The following is a 20670-nucleotide window of genomic DNA, read 5'->3' as shown; positions in this document are numbered from 1 at the left end:
TCGGCGCGTGGTAAAATCTTACTCAACCTAGACAAGATGGGGAAGTCTTCGTTTCCCCATAGCGCGAACGCCCCTTCCTCTCCAGGAATCACGATTGGGTTTGGAATGGAGATGCTCTGCCACAGGTGCTCCTAATTGCGGCCGCAAGAAGCAACGAACAGCTCAGCGTCTCTCCTCCACGTGTCTTGGTATCTGCCTCGATTCGACGCGTTTCGCTAGAGATCTAGCTTCGTCAGGAATCTCCTGTTCCTGCGGTCATTATTGATACCGAAATGCTTGTACCAACTTTCTTTCTGTGAGTTTTTATAACCGTTTTTATTTGACTATAAACTTAACTATACTACTCTATGAGCCTTGCGCTTTTTTCTTTTCTCTTCCTTTATCAAGGAGTCTGGCATATGGAGCAAATATGTGTCTTATATACCCTTAATCTAATCATCAAAGATATAACATACCTGTTTAAATCGGGTCAATCCCTACTGCGCCTACGTGTGATGTCACGCTGGGCACCACCACTCCAGGCCCTGAGGCCTGTGGGTAAAAAGCGCCACCCCCGTGCTGCAACGCGCCCGCTGACACAGGGACAAATAGCCGACATCAGGCCTGCGAATAGACAGCAGGTCCCACCCCCATGACATCACACATAGCCCCGATTGGCCGATGCACTCCGCCGGTCAACCAATAAGGAACCAGGCTGATCGGAAGGCACGCCCCCCCCCCCCCCGGGACTCCACGCAATGCCCAAGGCAAGCGTGAACATAAAAAATATGTAATAAACTGAGCAGGCTTACCGCAACCTTTATATCACCATAGGTAACTAAATAATCCTAACAAAAAGCTGCTATATAATAATTATAACAACCGACACGGTATCCTACGGGTATTGGACTCACATTGCTCCATATCCCATTAAAAACAGTACATAATATAAAAACAGTGTCACTGAATACACACTTAAGTGACAATACAGTTAAGATAAACTCACCAACAGACACAACTTTATTATCAACAATGGTTTAGCTAAATGTCCCTATATAACAATAATCGATAGAATAAAATTCCTATAGTCAAATCTCCATGGAGTAATGAAAACGTGGAAGGATGAATCAACAGTATTACTAGCTCATTATATCACTATTAAATAAACAATATTAAGCACCGTAATCGTATGACATTCTATTAGTGTGGACAATCTACATACTTTATATCTATATCTATTTATCAACAAACAGTACATGAGGTAAAGAGACAGCGGGGCCTTAGTAGAATCAATAAACTACTCCCCATATTTTAATGTTTGAGGAAATGGCTAAGATTCCACTCAATGTTCAGACCGCAGGGAGTTCTTGTTTGTAGCATAAAAATCCAATATGCCTCCTGCGGTCCAAAACTTAGAGCAAATCGCCTCTTCTCTCACTAGCAAAAACTTTTTCGATGCCTCTCACAGTCAGCCCTTTGATGCCCCCTTTCTCACATTGGGAAAAATGCTTCGAGACTGGATGCGACCAGTCCGTTTTTTGATCAATCTGACATGTTCGAGTATTCTGCATTTCAATGATCTCGTAGTCCTCCCTACGTAGTTAATTCCACACCCGCAGGTCAACAAGTAAATAACATACTGGGTATCACAATTTATGAAGGATTTAATAAGGAATTCTTTACTATTGGACGAGCCCGAGAAATTTCTAGCAGGTAACATAAATTGGCACATTTTGCAGCCTCCACACCTGAAGATCCTTTAGTAATAAATTTTCTAACAGACGGGGATGAGGCTACATAGCTTGGGGATACATATGCAGCTATAGTTTTGGCCCTGCGGTATACAAACCGGAGGCCTTTTTTGACACAATCTCTGAGGCTCCCATCCAAAAGCAAAATATTCCAATATTTCCTAATGATTTGTTGGATTTGCTGACTGCATTTATTGTATTGCGTAATTATGAGGGGCATATCCTCAGTGGTTTGATATTTATTCCGATTTACATAAGCTTTATTTGATGAATGTAATTTTTTATCATCGGCTCCATCTGCTCTTGGGTCAACCTGCAGGGGGTATAGTAAATCCTCCCTATTCACAGATGCCACTTCCTGAAGGGTACTAGTTACATTTTTGATGTTGTACCTCCTCTGTTGGAATCGCTGGCGCAACACCTCAGACTGACGAGTAAAACCCTCATGAGTTGAGCAGTTCCTCCTCAGTCTGAGGAATTGGCCTTTAGGGATACATTTTATCAATGCAGGAGAGTGGCAGCTGTCTACTCTTAATAACATGTTCCTAGAATTCGGCTTTCTAAAATCTTCTGTTTGAATTTGTCGATTCATGTCAATAAACAACCGAAGGTCCAGATAGTCAATGTGATGTTCATTAAAATTATGCGTGAATATCAAATTATTATTATTACAATTAATATAATCAAAAAAACTGTGTATCACCTTCCCAAATCATAATGAGGTCATCGATGAACCTCTTATAGAATGTGATATACTGTCGATATGGATTAGTGCTAGTGAAAATAAACAGTGATTCCAACCACCCCATAAATAAATTAGCATACACCAGTGCAAAACTTGTGCCCATAGCTGTGCCCTGTTGTTGTAAATAAAATGTGTGATCAAATAAAAAGTAATTGTGTGTGAGTAAAAAATTAATAGAGTCTAAAATGAACACTGTGTGAAATTGATTGCTATCTGGACCCCCGATGAAATGGTTGACAGCCGCCACCCCCTGATCGTGTTTGATGACTGAATACAAGGACATAACGTCCATTGTATCCCATACAGAATGGGGACCCCAGGTGACTGAACTAAGTTTTTTAATAAGGTCCCCCGAGTCCATGTCAGGAATCGGCGTTCTCCACGCTCCCCACACAGAGCACTCCCTCCCCGCAGGGTGCCCCTGGACACACAAAACAATCCTGCCTTACCGGCCTCCACGGCTCCCCACCCCTGCCGCTGTCGCGGGATCACTCCCCTCTGCGATTCCTCTGCTCAGTGCCGGGCACGCCCACGCCCTCCTGCACGCACACCTGCACCATCCACTGGCTCGGTTCACGCGCGTACACGAGTTACGGAGCACGCTCAGTCTGCACACTCTTCTTCCTGTCCCCCGGACCTCAGGCTCCGCCCCTGCACACTGCACGGGCATACTCAGGTTACCAACAAGACTCACTGGCCTGTTATGCCTGCACCAATCTGCAGTGTCTCCCTGTAGCTCTTCCTGTCCCGCTTCCGTTCCTAATTGGACCTTCCTGCTTTATCTAGTTCCTCTCTGCTCTCAGTCTTTGCTCGACATAGTCTCTGTATGGAAGTACTTCTGGATTCTCTCAGTGTTTTCACAGGTTCGGACGCAGCTCGTACGACTACCCCCTCTGGCTCTCGATCTCGGCACTCCTTGGGCAACGCACACTCTGGTAACCCCTTGAACACGGCTTGGACTACGACCTATCTCCACTCTCCACTCCCTGACTTTGGCAAGGCATCCTTCACTCTATCTCTACAACCGGTACCGGCAAGTATTGTCTACCTTACTACACCTGGCCTGGCAACGCTTCATACCACACTCCGGACACTCTCCCTTTGCTGCGGGTGCGTGTATTACCACTTCCCCCTTCAGCTCAGGGGACGGGTCTGGTCTGCGGGCAGCACCGGCGTAACATTATGTCGAGCCCACAAGACGCAGACCAGACCGAACTACAGCAGTTTCTCTCCAATCTGCTTCAGCAATACCAGGCTATGGCGGATCAAATTGTGGCACTTACACGCCAGGTCGCAGTACTCTCAGACAGGGTACCGACCGCGACCCCGCCAGATGTAAGCCCCCACTCCGCAAGCGCAGTTAGCAGCTCAGATGTAAGGATTCCTCCCCCCAAGCCTTATGCAGGTGAACCGCAAGATTGTAGGGGTTTCATAAACCAGTGTGAGGTGCAGTTTGAAATGGCCCCCCATCTCTACAATACTGATCGCAAGAAGGTAGCCTACATTGATAACCTCCTCACTGGCAGCGCCCTGGCTTGGGCTTCCCCGGTTTGGAAGCGACGTTCTGATCATACCCAAGATTACCCAGCATTTATAGCCGAATTTCAACGAGTATTCTATTCTCCCGCCCGTCGGGAGATGGCATCTGTTTCTCTCCTCCAGATCACTCAGGGACGGCGAATGGTGACACAGTATGCTGTGGAATTCCGGACTCTAGCAGCCGAGACTAACTGGGGACAAGAGGCTCTCGTCTCCGTATTCTGGCAAGGCCTGGCAGATCCCATCAAGGATGAACACTCTCGCCAATCCAGGCCGGATCAATTGGAGGTCCTCATTGATTTGGCTGTCTGAGTGGATCAACGTATCCAGGTACGTCGCTCAGAGCGTCAGTGCACTCGCTTCCATAACTTTCAAGTTCCGTTCTCCAGTACTCCCAGCAACACTCCTGCTTCCCCAAGTGCTACCATACCTCTTCCTCCTGCACTGGAGTTTCCAGAGCCAATGCAATTGGGGGTACAACGCATCTGCACACCAATACGGCAGTTCCGCCATGCCGGGGGATTGTGTTTCTACTGCAGACCCATGGAACATCTGGTTCGGGCGTGTCCACTGCGTCCGGGAAACGGGAACACCCAGTAAGTACAGAGGGGCTCTCTCTGGGTGTAATGTCTCCACGTCCCCTTTCTAAAGGTGAACTCCCTAAGAAACTTACATTTCCAATCTCCCTTTCAGGCGATAAGTTCAAGACTTCTACCGCCGCTTTCATTGACTCAGGAGCTGGAGGAAACTTCGTGGATCTTGAATTCGCCAGGTAAAACCACATACCACTCGTGAGAAAGAAGGTTCCCATCGCACTCGTCGGTATCGATGGACGTCCTCTTACCCCGGCCCACATCTCCTTAGAGACGGCTCCCTTGCTTCTGTCCTCACATCTGCACAAGGAGATCTTAGTTCTCGATGCCATTCATGCTCCTGGGATACCCATCACCCTTGGTCTTCCTTGGCTACAGCTTAACAATCCTCTCATTGACTGGACTACCTCAGCTCCCATTTCCTGGAGGCCGAGGTCAGGCGAGACTCATCAACTGCTGGCCAGTACCTCTGTTCCGGAAGTTATTCTACCTTCCGTTTACCATCAATTCCGGGACGTTTTCAATAAGGTACAGTCAGACCTCTTGCCGCCACACAGGACTTACGATTGTCCGATCGATCTAGTTCCAGGTTACTCCCTAGACCTACCCCTTGTCGTTACCAGAATCTCACGCTATGGATGAATATATCCAGGAGAATCTCAAGAAAGGCTTTATTCGTCACTCCAATTCCCCAGCAGGGGCTGGGTTTTTCTTCGTCAAGAAAAAGACGGGTCGTTGAGGCCTTGCATCGACTACAGGGGTTTAAACCACATAACTATTAAAAATCGTTACCCCCTTCCCCTCATTACCGAACTGTTCGATAAATTACAGGGGGCCAAGATTTTTTCCAAGTTGGATCTACGTGGTGCCTATAACCTGGTGCGCATCAGGAAGGGGGATGAATGGAAGACGGCCTTCAACACGCGTAGTGGACACTACGAGTATCTTGTAATGCCTTTCGGCTTATGTAATGCTCCCGCTGTCTTCCAGGATTTCATCAACGACGTCTTTCGTAAGGTACTCAATATTTTTGTTATTGTATACATGGATGATATCCTGATTTTTTCAAAGATCTCCAGGACCATATATGCCACACCTCCTACGTCCTTTCCCGTCTCCGTGAACACCATTTGTACGCCAAACTGGAGAAGTGCACCTTTCATCAGACTTCTACTCCGTTCCTGGGGTACATAATTTCCGATGAGGGGTTTATGATGCACTCCGGTAAACTTCAAGCAGTCACTGAATGGCCAAGACCCAATTCTCTCAAGGCCATACAACGTTTTTTAGGGTTCGCTAATTATTATCGTAAGTTTATACGGAGTTTTTCTACCATTGTGGCACCCCTTACTGCGCTCACCAAAAAAGGAGCTGATCCTTCTGCTTGGTCTTCCGAGGCCACCTCCGCCTTCGAGACACTCAAGGAAGCCTTTATATCCACACCTATTCTCCGTCATCCCAACATTGAACTGCCCTTTGTCCTGGAGGCCGACGCTTCTGATTGAGGTGCTGGTGCCGTTCTTTCTCAGAGACCTACGCCCCAAGATAAGTTACATCCCTGTGCATATTTTTCCAAGAAATTCTCGTCTGCCGAGAGGAACTATGACGTGGGTAACAGGGAACTTCTGGCCGTGAAGATGGCTCTTCAAGAGTGGAGACACCTGCTGGAGGGGTCGAAAGAGCCGTTTACTATTCTCACGGACAACAAGAACCTTCTTTACATAGAGAACACTCGACGCCTTGGTCCACGACAGGCTCGTTTGGCTCTTTTTTTTCTCGATTCGATTTTCACCTTTCCTAAATCCCCGGGACCAAGAACGTAAAGGCAGACGCAATCTCCCAAATACATTCTTCTGAAGAGAGGCCAGAGGAATCTTTGGAAACTATCCTTCCGCTTCAGAGGATTTTCGCCACATCTTCTTTCAAGAAACTTGACAAGATTTTGAACTCCCAGAGACGCATTCCCAAGGACTTGGTCGTTCCCGACAACAAACTCTTTGTACCTTCCAAATTTGTTCCAGAGGTCCTGTATTGGGGTCACTCTAAATCTGCAGGTCATCTAGGTTTTAAGAAGACTACTGATCTCATTCGTCGGAATTTCTGGTGGCCAAGGATGTCTCAAGATATTCTGGAGTTTACCCGCGCCTGTCCCATATGCGCTCAAAGCAAGACTCTCCGTCAAAAGCCTCAGGGTTTTCTGTTACCCCTTCCAGTTCCGAACGGCGCTGGTCCCACATTTCTATGGACTTCATCGTGGAGTTGCCCAGGTCCAGAGGAATGAACACTATCTTGGTGGTCGTGGACAGGTTCTCGAAGATGTCCCATTTCATTCCACTTAAAGGATTACCCACCTTCCCTGCCCTTGCTGATATCTTTACGGAGCAGATTTTCCGGATTCATGGGATCCCTTCATCCATTGTTTCTGACAGAGGTTCTCAGTTTGTATCCAAATTTTGGAGAGCTTTCACAAAGAGATTGGGCATCTCTTCTTCTTTCTCTTCCGCCTATCATCCTCAGTCCAATGGACAAACGGAGAGAATCAATCAATCCCTGGAGAAATACCTGAGATGTTTCATATCTGATTTCCAGGATGATTGGGCTCAACTCCTCTCTTGGGCAGAGTATGCCGTCAATTCTGCCAAAAACGAGTCCACCCGGGAGTCGCCCTTCTTTATAAATTATGGGTTCCACCCTCCCTGTCTTCCCATCCCCAACATTCCTTCTGGAGTACCAGCAGTAGATGAACGCATTTCTTCCCTCCAAACCGCATGGTCCAGGATTCAGTCTACCCTTCTCAACTCCTCCCGCAGATCGAAACTACAGGCCGATCGTCGTCGTCGTTCGGCGCCCAGTTACAAACCAGGGGATTTGGTATGGCTCTCCTCTAAGAATATCCACCTCAAGGTACCATCTCCAAAACTGGCACCTAAGTTCCTGGGTCCCTTCCCTATTTGTGAACAAATCAATCCCGTGGCATACCGGCTCCAACTACCACCCAGTATGAAGATTCCCAATGTCTTTCATGTGTCCCTCTTAAAACCATTCATCTCCAGTCACTTCTTTCCGGATCAGACTCGTAAACCGGATCCCATTACTGTACAAGATAACGAGGAATACGAAGTTCACTCTCTTTTGGATTCTTGCCTATCCATGGTTCAGCTCCAGTTCTTGGTGCAGTGGAAGGGCATTGGCCCTGAAGAGAGATCCTGGGTACCTTCAAAGGACATTCATGCCCCGGCCCTTCTTAAGTCCTTCAGGAAAAAGTTTCCAGACAAACTGTTCTTGGACTGTCCTGAGGCTGTTCCTGAAGAGGGGGGTACTGTCAGGAATCGGCGTTCTCCACGCTCCCCACACAGAGCACTCCCTCCCCGCAGGGGTGCCCCTGGACACACAAAACAATCCTGCCTTACCGGCCTCAACGGCTCCCCGCCCCTGCCGCTGTCGCGGGATCACTCCCCTCGGCGATTCCTCTGCTCAGCGCCGGGCGCGCCCACGCCCTCCTACACACACACCTTCACCATCCACTGGCTCGGTTCACGCGCGTACACGAGTTACGGAGCACGCTCAGTCTGCACACTCTTCTTCCTGTCCCCCGGACCTCAGGCTCCGCCCCTGCACACTGCACGGGCATACTCAGGTTACCAACAAGACTCACTGGCCTGTTATGCCTGCACCAATCTGCAGTGTCTCCCTGTAGCTCTTCCTGTCCCACCTCCGTTCCTAATTGGACCTTCCTACTTTATCTAGTTCCTCTCTGCTTTCAGTCTTTGCTCGACATAGTCTCTGTATGGAAGTACTTCTGGATTCTCTCAGTGTTTTCACAGGTTCTGATGCAGCTTGTACGACTACCCCCTCTGGCTCTCGATCTCGGCACTCCTTGGACAACGCACACTCTGGTAACCCCTTGAACACGGCTTGGACTACGACCTATCTCCACTCTCCACTCCCTGACTTCGGCAAGGCATCCTTCACTCTATCTCTACAACCGGTACCGGCAAGTATTGTCTACCTTACTACACCTGGCCTGGCAACGCTTCATACCACACTCCGGACATGCTCCCTTTGCTGCGGGTGCGTGAATTACCACTTCCCCCTTCAGCTCAGGGGACGGGTCTGGTCTGCGGGCAGCACCGGCGTAACAGTCCAACAGGTAGGAGGGCAAACCCTTCACAAATGGTTGCAAATACCGATCGATATATTTGGAAAGACCATCTCCCAAAGATCCAATAGACGACACGATTGGTCTCCCCGGGGGGTCGACCAATGTCTTATGGACCTTTGGGAGATGGTAAAAGACAGGAATAGTAGTGTATGGATTCCATAAGTAAGCGCTTTCCGTCTTACTCAGGACTTGGGTGATTTCTCCCACCTCCAACAATTCTTTGAAAGCTTCCATAAACCCTTCTGTGGGGTCACCTGGTAGGGCAGAGTAGGTAGTGGCATCCCCAAGTTGCCGATAAGCTTTCTTCGAGGTAGCCAGTCCTACTCTGCACCACCACCGCTCCTCCGTTATCCGCATTCTTGATAACAATTGTGGATTTTTTTGTAAAGATAAAAATGCCTGCTTTTCCCCTTCATTCAAATTCTGATTTGCCACCCCTGAGAACGAAAAACCCTCCGCCAAAATACGCAAATCCCTTATAACCAAGTTCTCAAAAGTCGTCAAAAATTGACTCTTGACGAACTGGGGATAAAATAATGAACCTCTTTTAAGATCAGACTTCCATGTACTAAATTCTGGAATACCAGTTCGCTGTTGGGCCTCATTATTATCTCCCAATAAATCCTCAAGATCCAACACATCTTGGAGTTCACAAGCCTCTCTAAAGGCTGAAACAGCTACCATTGGTACCCCCCCTTCTGTAACATTCCCTTGCGAGGACAAATCAGACATAACTACAGATGTAGAGGTATTTTCCAAGGTGTCCATTAATACCCCCTCTTCTTTATCAGAGGTCTGCGTCCGTTTCTGGAAAAAAGATTTTAACGTTAATTTCCGCACAAATTTGTGAATGTCTATGGCAGTATTAAATAAATCAAAGTCCATCGTTGGAGCATACTTAAGGCCCTTCCTCAAAAGTGACAGTTCAGCAGTGGTTAGTTCTTGACCTGAGATATTAATAACATCCATGTCTTGGTTCATATTTACTTCATCCTCTTGGCAGGACGCCTGCCTCCCTCTCTTCTTCTTTCCTCTTCTGATTCTTTTTGGTTTTTCTGAAAGAGAGGGAAGTTTTTTTGCTGCTGTTGTTGTCTCATCGGTTTCTGCTGCTCCTACACATTATCATGGTAAGATCTCTCATAATCCGCTCCCAAAGACCTGGATCTGGATGATTCTGCTGATCCATACGAATGATGTCCATCTCTCTCGGTCTGTAGGAAGGATACTGAATGGGAAAGGTTTTCAACATCTGATATGTCAGAGTCCCCACTAGGTTGATCATTGCCCCTAGATTTTAATATAGACTTCCGTGGGGTTGATCTCATCGTTTTATCCCTTTGTTGATAATTCTTCTGGGGACCCTGCATGCCCCGCTCACGACTCGGGTTAACCCGCTGCCAACTATAGATTTGTTTCTTTTCATAATCCATATGGCCCCTTAATCACCTTAGCCCCTTAATCACCTTAGCGGTTAATAACCGGTAAAGTAATTAAGGGGTTAACCCACCTTGCCTCGATACCCATCCGGGAGGCCTAACCACCCACCCCGGACCCATTATACCCACCCTGTACCCATTGATTGTTATAGTAGAGTATTATACCCATATAATAATATGGCATGATAAGCCACTATAGCACTCAATGGGTACCCTAATCAAAATACATTAATGCTCAAAACACACAATAATAAAACATTTCAAAATTAAAAAAAACACAATTCACTAAATAAAAACACTAGCCTGCTAATGCAATGAATACAAGCAATAACCAGATCAACAATGAATTAATTGTACCAGTAACTAATCAAACCAATTCATTAATTAAACAACAATTAATTAATTAAACCAGTAACCAACAAACACATTAATTATTAAAAAATATCGGGTACACCAGGGTTGAGCAAACTTTTTATGTCAAGTCCCCCTTTTCATCCATGAAATTTCTCGGGCCCCCCCTGCCTGATGTAATCAATCACATGAAAAAAAAAACCTTTATTAAACGGTATACAATGTAAATACAAATACATCTCAGCCCCGTTATAGCGCGGTCCTCGGGGGCCACCCGATCCGACTGCGCTATAACCGGGGTTGTGCTAATTTTAAAAAAAATGGCCAAAGCACGCCTGATTGGGAGGAGGGGGGAGGAGAGGGGAGGAGAGGGGAGGAGAGGGGAAGAGGTGGAGTGAGGCGCCGGCAGCCACCCTACTTCCCCCAGCATTGCCCTTGCACTTCCCCCAGCAGCCTCACTTCTACCAGCACCGATTTCACCCCCGACCCTGATCCCCCCCAGCCCGGCACCGATCCCCCCAGCCAGCAGACCCGCACCCCAGCCCGGCACCGATCCCCCCAGCCAGCAGCCCCGCACCCCAGCCCGGCACCATTCCCCCCAGCCCTGCACCAATCCGATCCCCGCTGGCAGCCCCACGATGCCCCAGCAGCTAACACCGGAGGTAGGGGGTGGGCTGTGAATGTTCTGTGAGTGAGTGTGTGCTGTGTGCAGTGAGAGTGAGTAGTGTGTTCTGTGAGAGTGTGCAGTGTGATATGTGCAGTGAGTGGTGTGTGCTGTGAGGGTGTGCGTGTGTTGTGTGTGCAGTGTGCTGTGAGTGTGTGCAGTGTGCTTTGTGTGCTGTGAGTGCTGTGTGTAGTGTGTGCTGAGAGTGTGCTCTATGTGCTGAGTGAGCTCTGTGTGCAGTGAAAGTGTGCTGTGAGTGTATGCAGTGTGTGCAGTGTGCTGTGAGTGTGTGCGGTGTGCTGTGTGTGTGAAGTGTGCTGAGAGTGCTTTGTGCATTGTGTGCTGTGAGTGTGCTCTGTGTGCAGTGAAAGTGAGTTGTGAGTGTGTGCAGTGTGCTGTGAGTGTGTGCAGTGTGTTGTGTGTGCAAAAAAACACACACTCAATCACAACACACACTCAATCACAACCAACACACACACACTCACTCAATCACAACCAAACACAGTTACAACACACACACACACACACACACTGAATCAATCACATCCAAACACACACACAACACACACACACACTCAATCAATCACAACACACACAATCACACCACATACACAGACAGGCACAACACACAATCATAAGTCACAGACTTTCACCTGGGGGGAAGGAAGTACTACTGTAAGCCTGCTCCTCTTGTCCCCCACCATGCTGCTGAAAACTGGGACGGGTAACACAGGAGGAGGAGGGGTTGTCTGTGTGCAGAGAGAAACCCGCCCCCTCTGACACAGACACAGAGGAGAGAAGCAGCCTCAGCACGGAGCTTCTGGCCGCCCGTGCACAGCTCTGCCCGCCTCCAGGTTTCCCCGCACGCAGCCCGTGCCCCCCTTAAAAAATCTTGCGCCCCCAGTTTGCGCACCGCTGGGCTACACGATCATTAAAAGCATTAGACAACACATCATTAATTAAAAATGAAATTCAATCACCAACATTTTTTACAATAAAGCAGCAAAATGACAAACAATTACATCCACATAATAAACATACATAGAAAAAATCACCATCAATACAAAGCAAGTAATTAAAAACAAATTATTGGCCTAATAATGTATTGATCTGTACCCTAAAGGGGTACTGATTAATATATTATCAGTCAATGTGCAAATAAAAAATAAAAATACACATCCAATCGAAAAACCTGTAAAAAAAAAATAAATGTCCATACATTCAATATATTACTTACCTTTAGAAGCGCTGGCCCTCCGACTCCCGGGGAAACAGGAAGCTCACATATCGCGAAGGCCTCCAACACTATCCGATGCCATCCGCCATGAATATCCAGATCAGGTACCCAAATCTTCTTTCTTCAATCTTTAATCAGCTTCTTCTATCTTCATCTGTCATTATTTCTTGATCTTCTTAATCTTTTATCTTGTTGTAATACAAAAAGCCCCATGGTACAGTAGATCCCAACCGATGTTGTTTCGTCGTCTTCTTGGGCTCAAATGAGGCGTCAAAGCCTTAAATAAGGCTTGTGACGTCACATTTAGCAGACCCACAGGGTAAACCTGCAGGGAAGAACCGGGGGCCCCACAGCTGTTGGGGCCCCATGGACCACAGGGACCACCCGAGGGCCCCAGACCCCGTGTCAACAACCCGCGGCCCCAGACACCTGTGGGGATGACACGGGACCAGCAGACACCCGCGGGACCATTCGGGGACCCCATTGGGCCTGCGGTGACACGCGTGAACCACCTGGAGGCTCATGGCGCCTAGCGTGGACCACCTGGAGACCCCCAGACACCCATGGGTATGCCCCTGTGTGCACTGTGGGGCCTGTGGACACCCGTCGGGACCACCGGGGACCCCCGTTGGCCTGGGGTATTAATCCTGTGTTGAAAATAATAAATCATGGTTTTATGGGGGGACATAGGGGGTGGGTGGGTTGTGTATTAGTGGGTGGGTAGTACAGTATATATTGTAATGTAATCTGCTACAGTAATGTATCTAAACCCCTTCATTGCCTTAGCGGGCATTGCATGGCCGATAAGGTAATGAAGCTGCTTACATTTTTATTTTTATTTATTGTGTGTGAGCAGGGGGTCTCCTGAGAGTTTATTTCAGCCTCGGGGACCCCCTACTTTCCGAGATTCAGGCCCTGGTATGGAGTGCCGGTATCCCTCTGCTTTGTTTACATCCCACATGGATTTTAACATGGAGTAGATACCAGCACCCCTTACCGGGCCTGTAACTCGGGAAGTAAGGGGTCCCAGAGGCTGAAATCAACTTTGTTCAGCTCAGGAGAACTCCTGCTCACAGTCACTATGAATTAAAATAAAATGTAAGCAGCTTCATTACCTTAGCTGCAATCCACTAAAGTAATGATTTTTTTTATTGGGGGTGGATTTTTGATACTAGTTTGAGGGAGCAGGGGGTCTCCAGAGTTGAACAAAGTTGATTTCAGCCTCGGGGACCCCCTACAGGCCCCGATATGGGGTGCCGGTATCCCTCTGATTTGTTTAGATCCCACGGTCACGTGACCCACAGGATTTTAACATGGGGATACCGGCACCCTTATAAGGGGGCCTGTATGTCGGGAAGTTGGGTATCTCCAGACTTGAAATCAATGCGGTTCATCTCTGAAGACCCCCTGCTACATTACTGTAATGTTAGAATTTTAATAAAACCCCCGCGATCACCTGTGAGAGGCGCGCAGTTAGAGTGACTGATTCAGCCTCTTACTGCACGTCTATTACAGAGAGGCAGACTCCGGTAGGACTCACACAGCAGGAAACCCTGCTGAGTTACTCCGGCGGGCCATTAGTCTGTCGTGGTGCAACTCGGGCATATCTCGAAATTCCATTCTGAGATTTGTTAAAATAATGGCCGCTTTATCTGTAACTGTTGCATGTTTGAAGAAGATGGAAAGGTACTAGAGTAGAGGGAAGAGTTAAAAATGTGTGTGAGAGTAGGGATTATAGTAGTATCAAGAGGTTTTAAGAGATGGGAGGGAATGGGGTCAAGAGGGCAGGTGGTAGAGGGAGAAGAGGAGATCAGCAACGACACATCCTCCTCAGTGACAGCAGATAATGAGTCAAGGAATGCAGGACAAGAGTTTGGAAGAGGTATAAGATGGGAGGAGAATATAGAAAGGATAGCCTGACGTATTGATTCCACCTTTTCCTTGAAATAGTCGGCAAAGTCCTGAGGTGAGATGGAGGAAGAAGACGAGGCAGCAGAGGGTAGTCGGAGTAGGGAGTCAAAAACAGAGAAGGGTCGGCGTGGATTTGACTTGTACATGTTGATTAGTGAAGAAAAGTTTGTTTAGCTTGAGAGAGAGAGCAAAGTTGAAACAGGATAGCGTAAATTTGTAGTGAAGGAAGTCTGCGAGAGTGTGAGATTTCCTCCAAAGGCGTTCAGAGGAACGAGTGCTGGAATGCAGCATGCACATTTGTGAATTTAGCCAGGGTCTGGGATTTAAAGAGCGAGAATGGCAGAAAGAAAGCGGGATATAGATCAAGAGAGGAGGATAGGGGACAGTTTTAGTTCCTGACCAGGTTGTCAGGGTTTGGAGAAGAGTTGAGAGAGAAGGTAGAGGAGCGTAAAGTGGACTCAAAAGCTGGTAGGTTAATGGAGCGCAGGTCTCTGCAGAGATGAGGGGTAGATGGAGGTGGAGAAAGGGAGAATTGAGAGAGGGATATTCTTTATCGGCTGTATGCTAACGCTGGAGTTTTTTGTTGCCATTTCCACCCACCATAACTATATATTATATATATATATACCACCATATATATACCACCACTATTAAGGTTATGGTGGGTAAAAAAAGTGACTAAAACCCTATCTAAGACATGCAAATGAATATACAGGAATATTTACAGTTGCTATATATATATATATATATATATATATATATATATGCACACATAATTAGATCGTTTAGAACTTAAGCATGCAACATGATTTCTAGCAAATATTTTTTATATGTCAAATACCTTGTGTTCCAAATGAAATCTCAATATCGGAAACTCTATTATAGATTCTGGTAAATGTCAGGGGTGTCACATCACTCCAAACCTTGAAGGCTTTCTTAATGGCTCTATCCACATCAGCTCTTGCCATGTCTGGTGTGTAGTTTAAAATTCTGGTAAAGAAATAATAAAAGTTAATTTAATCATTCTCATGAAGCCAAGATAAAAAGAATGTTTCAGAAACTAATATATGAATTACCTGTATTTTATGTCTTTTTTCCTCCAGACAGGGCTTCCAGGGAAGCTTCTGTACTGGCCGATATCAGTAACACCACATCTGGGTTGTTGCATGATTTTCATGGTATCTGCATCCAGTTTTCCAGTCACCTCCAAGCCAAAAAAATCTTGCATCTGACGGATTTTTTCAGAAAAGGGGTTACTGTTCTCCTTTCTTGACTGAGGGTTTCCAACTGTTTGAAGATTGTAGTATTTCTTTAGATAGTCCTGTAAAAATGTCAACAAACAGTAAGTTGTATTTCCTTTTCAATTTCAATATTTAGTATTTATTATATACAAAATTAATATATAGAAAAATGTGTTCACTCACAATTAAGCGTTTACTATGCCAAGACATATTTCCCTAGCTAATTCCAATCTGGCTTTTGCTTCAATCACTCCACAGTAACTACCCTCCTAAAAGTTTGCAATGAGATCCAGTGTGGAATGGAACTGGGACAACTCACTGGTGCAATATTCATAGATTTTGCAAAGGCTTTTGATACTGTTGATCATGCTATCCTGCTTAACAAACTCCAGTGCTCTGGAATAGGGAAACATGCTTTAAACTGGTTTTACTCATATTTATCAGGTAGATCCCAACATGTGTCTATGTCGGGTTTTAGCTCCATACCCTTAGACATCACCCGCGGTGTCCTGTAAGACTCTGTCTGGGGCCCCTACTCTTTTCAGTCTTCATCAATGATCTTCCTACAGCTTGTAAGGGAGCTTCAATAAACATGTATGTGGATGACACAATCTTATATGCACACAGCCCTAGCCTCTCTGACCTTGAGCACGTACTTCAATCTTATTTTTTGAGAATTAAAAAAATGGATTTCCCAAACTATTTTTAACACTGACAAGACTGTAACTATGGTATTTGGGACCAAGGCTAAACTTCTAAAGCTACAATTTACAGAACATCAGATCAGTACCAACTCTAATATCATCCTAGCCCCTGTCACCAGTTTCAAATATCTTGGCATATGGTTTGACTCCCATTTAACATTTGGGTTGCACAATGATACCCTGACATCCAAACCTAAGCTAAACTAGGTGTACTTTATAGGAACAAATCCTCCATAAGCCGCTGGTCCGAAAGCGCATAGTAGTGCAGATGCTAATACCAACTATAGACTATGGGGACATAGTATGTGGCACAGCACTCCAAACTGACCTTAGCAAACTAGACATCCGCTACAATTCAATATGCCACTTTGTCCTCCAATGTAACTACAACACACATTACTGCGAAATGCTCAAATAACTAGTTTGGCCATCACTTGAGTCTGGGTGCTAAGTTCATCTATCCTGTCTTGCCTTCAAATACATCTTGGGCAAGCTACCCCCGTATCTGTACAAGCTCCTCACCCCTACCACATGCAGCACTTATTACATGATATCTGACTCCAAGGGACTGTTCACTGTCCCAAGGCTCAACAAAGTATCCGGCCGCTCCGCCTTCCCTTACCGTGCAACCAACACCTGGAACAATCAACCCGAGACTCTCAAAGCTGCCACCAGTTAAATTCTTTCAAAACTAAAGCTCACATTTTAATCTGGTCTGTAACTGTTACATACGCCTTTAACGTATTTTATCTTTAACTGTTCATACAATGTCCTTATACATAATGTATAACCCTGTTCACCTAATATAACCGTATATTTGTAACCATGTATCTGTCATCATAACTCTGTGCCCAGGACATACTTGAAACTTGATTACTTCCTGGTAAAACGTTATAAATAAATAATAAAATACAAATGCAATTTTACAGATATAGTTTTTATGACCTAACAACATAATGTACATGCAGTTACTATATGTATTGCTTCAGAGGTATTTTTAGTTTTTTTTAAGAAAAAAATTGTCCCAATTTTTTGTATAAAATATCTGTCTTCCTAGTAATACGTGTCATCCAGTATAGTAAGTATTATGTCTTGTGTAATATTGATTTCTTTGTATTATGATGGCCCTGATAACAACACTAATGACATTATTTCAATTTTGCAATGTCATTACGGTTTCTATCAGAATATAAAGCTTATTTAAAGGTAAAATCACTTCACAATACTTTCACAGCATATTCACTGCATAATACTTTCAATCTACAATCTTTAATGAACCAGAACAGCTCTAAGCAAATCCCATAGTAAGCACATACATCTCTATCTATGAAATAAACATACTCACCTCAGCCAACTTGCCATCGCTTTCTTCACTGTCTGTCTCTGAAACTGTAGGAAAAGAATAATAGCATGTAACAGATAGTGACAGCAGCAGAAGTAATCTCTTCATTGCTATACTGTTGTTTTTACTGTATCCTACAGTAAACCAAGTTTCGTTGGTACTTTCTGCTTATCTCTGACTTTTCTGTGTCTTGACCATGCCTATTTATATGATACCTGGATTCTCCAACCAGTCTACTGTAGAGTGACTCATTCTTTACAGCTTCCTCCAATTACAGCTCCAAGGAAAATAAGCGAATTGTCACTGCCAACAGTCCAGGACACAATATACAGGCACAGTAAACCTCATGATTTTTAATCCGTTCACGTCATTAATGATCAAGAAGAGCTTCTGATAGAAAAAATATTTCTATTTCCCATTAAAGCAGCAAAACATTTTACATTGTACATTTTTTTTAAATAAATCAGTTCTGTAGTATTATATAATACTCATTGCATTTTATTATTAATTATTATTATTATTATTATTATTATTCGGCTCTTAATGTTTTAATGAGATTTAAAGTATCCTTTGATTTCTATAGCATGTTTTAACCCACCTCCCAAGCAGTGCAAGGTCTTTGCAGCACTTTCCTATTTGTGATCATTTGCTGACAGTTTTTCCTGCAGTTTGAGCTGTAAATTAGTACAATAGATAATGTTACCTTCGTAATATAAAAAGGATACATTGTAGCTGCTGAGTAACACTGACTGAAGCAGCCATTATGTTAGTAACACCATAAGGAATTTTTACAGATTTACAGTATAACAGGAGCACCAAACGGTTGCCATCTTAGGTAAGAATAAAGAGTGATACATTGTCACATGCTTTACATATACAAATAAGGAAAAAGAAATTTAAAAAAGGGGGGAATGTAGTTTGCTACTTCTTTACAATTTTTGGGGGGTAATTAAATAATGATCACATAGCTACATCTGGGATAAAAATTAACATTAAATAAAACAAAGTCATATTGCTATGTAATATTTCTATCATTCAATGATAGTAACAGGAATGGATGCTATAGTATAAATAAAAATGCACACATATTTTGCATGCACATCACAGAAATTAGGACTGTGATTGAGGTCCACAAGATGATATTTATCAATGCACGTACAGGTAAAATGTGTACAACAGGATATAGATTAATGTTGATAATGTTACTATTAATAGCTTTTGATGCATTGGTAAATGTTTGCCATATTTTCAGATGCAGAAGAGAAGATAGCTGTGCTGCACCCGTCATTGTGTCAGAGAAGCTGATTTTTAATTTCTTTGGTCCCTCAGCCATTTTCAGTATCGAATGTTTTTCAGAATCTGAATTGGTGGTCTTTTGAAGCTGAACCATACTATTTTTACCTGTGGGGACCCCAGGCTTCCTTAAAAATTGCAGTTTTACTGTAGTTCCTCCTTATCTAACTCACTCTTAAAACCTCCAATGTCATCTATCTATCTCTTGGCACAACCCCATTTCATTTCAGATCCCCAATTCATATAGTTATAAGTAGCTGTAGTTATCTAAACTGAATTGGTTCTGGAAAAAGAAAAATCTTTTCTTGCCAGTATTGCCAGTTTGGCAAGCTTACCCATGACATGGTAATGTCAAACCTTTTATTTCTATTGGAATGCTTTTGGGTTATGACCTTGTATACAAGAATAAAAGTAAAGAAAAATACCAAATGCACGATCCTCTGGGTTTAGATTTGCAGGCTTTTAAGCGGAATTAACCCTTTTATTTACTTAGAGTGTATGAAATTCAACCGGGTTCCATAGCGACATTCCATGCGTAGCACACTACTGTGTGTGATTTATTAATAGTGAATAATGCTCTCATTACAGGCCAAGACGTCCAAGAGCCAGGTACGTGTTTTTTCTGCATGAACACAGTGTTGGCTTCATCCCAATGCTAAACTTGCAAAACTTAAATAAACAAAAGCATTATACAATAGCAATATTATGCATTTTTGTATTTTTTTAAATATAGTATGGTACTACAGTCGAAAAATACTATTACTAAATCTTCAATCGCCAGCTAACATCTTTTTGCTGTATCTGTTACAGTACATGTTCACACGGTACATACTGCAATTAAGAGATTTTTTTTTTAGAGAAGCAAAAACTTATAGGACAGTAATTACCTGGTAGTTTTGATGGCTGGCTTTCCTGCACGAACACAGTGTTACCTTTGCCAAACCCAAAACCTGCAAACATAAATTAACCGAATGAGAACAACAAACTAATAAACCATACAAAAAAGTTCACCTAATAAATTGCCTGTGAGGTCTGAGTACCTAGTGTACTAATATGTGTGATAAATGAAAATCTATCTGTGACCTAACTCATAATTACAATCTAACAACAGTATCTAGTGAAATGTTGTCATGTGAGACACTATAGTGGAACCCACAATGGATGGTCTCTGTGGCTAATGTGACTTAATCCTATGACGGAATGGTAAGGAGTGTGTGAATCAATCCTTGAATGGAAAACTGTCAGCCTAAGGGACAGGAGGGACAAGTCTTTCCAAAATAGTCAATTACCCCCTTCAACCAATCCCTCTACCACCAATAAACATAAAAAAACACAACCACCCTAATACTCACCTCCTCTACCCCCAACAACCTCCCACAAACACATACAGTACAGTAATGGGCAAAATTACTATTATCCAGATCTGGATAATAGCTCATTTGCCATTCAAAATAAAACATTATCCAGCCAGCATAAAGTAAATAAAACTTGCACTTGCCCCTGCCAGGATGAAGGTCGTCCTCATCACCATCTAATGGCCCCTAACCCCTTAATCACCTTAGCGGTTAGTAACCGCTAAAGTAATTAAGGAGTTAACCCCCCCTCCCCCACTACCCACCTGGGAGGCCTCACCACCCACCCCGGGGCAACTATCCCCACCTTCTACCCATTGATTGGCACATCATGCACATATAATATCGCTAAGGTGATTTAAGGTGTTCA

General features: G+C 44.5%; 1 protein-coding gene across 1 annotated transcript in view; it reads right to left on the bottom strand.

The window, feature by feature from the left end:
- The window catches only part of LOC142490307 (matrix metalloproteinase-18-like), a 56233-nt gene extending 38416 nt beyond the window's left edge, over positions 1–17817 (bottom strand). Inside the window, exons 1-3 of the mRNA XM_075592420.1 lie at positions 17659–17817; positions 15445–15689; positions 15210–15358 (exon numbers count right to left, since the gene is read on the bottom strand). Of these exons, the coding sequence (XP_075448535.1) occupies positions 15210–15358; positions 15445–15689; positions 17659–17763 (499 nt within the window). The 5' untranslated portion in view covers positions 17764–17817. The remainder of the gene's footprint in view (positions 1–15209; positions 15359–15444; positions 15690–17658) is intronic.
- Positions 17818–20670: the final 2853 nt, after the last annotated feature.

Source organism: Ascaphus truei, chromosome 3 (assembly GCF_040206685.1).
Source record: "Ascaphus truei isolate aAscTru1 chromosome 3, aAscTru1.hap1, whole genome shotgun sequence".
Classification (NCBI taxonomy): domain Eukaryota; kingdom Metazoa; phylum Chordata; class Amphibia; order Anura; family Ascaphidae; genus Ascaphus; species Ascaphus truei.
This window is presented reverse-complemented; position numbering and strand designations above follow the sequence as displayed.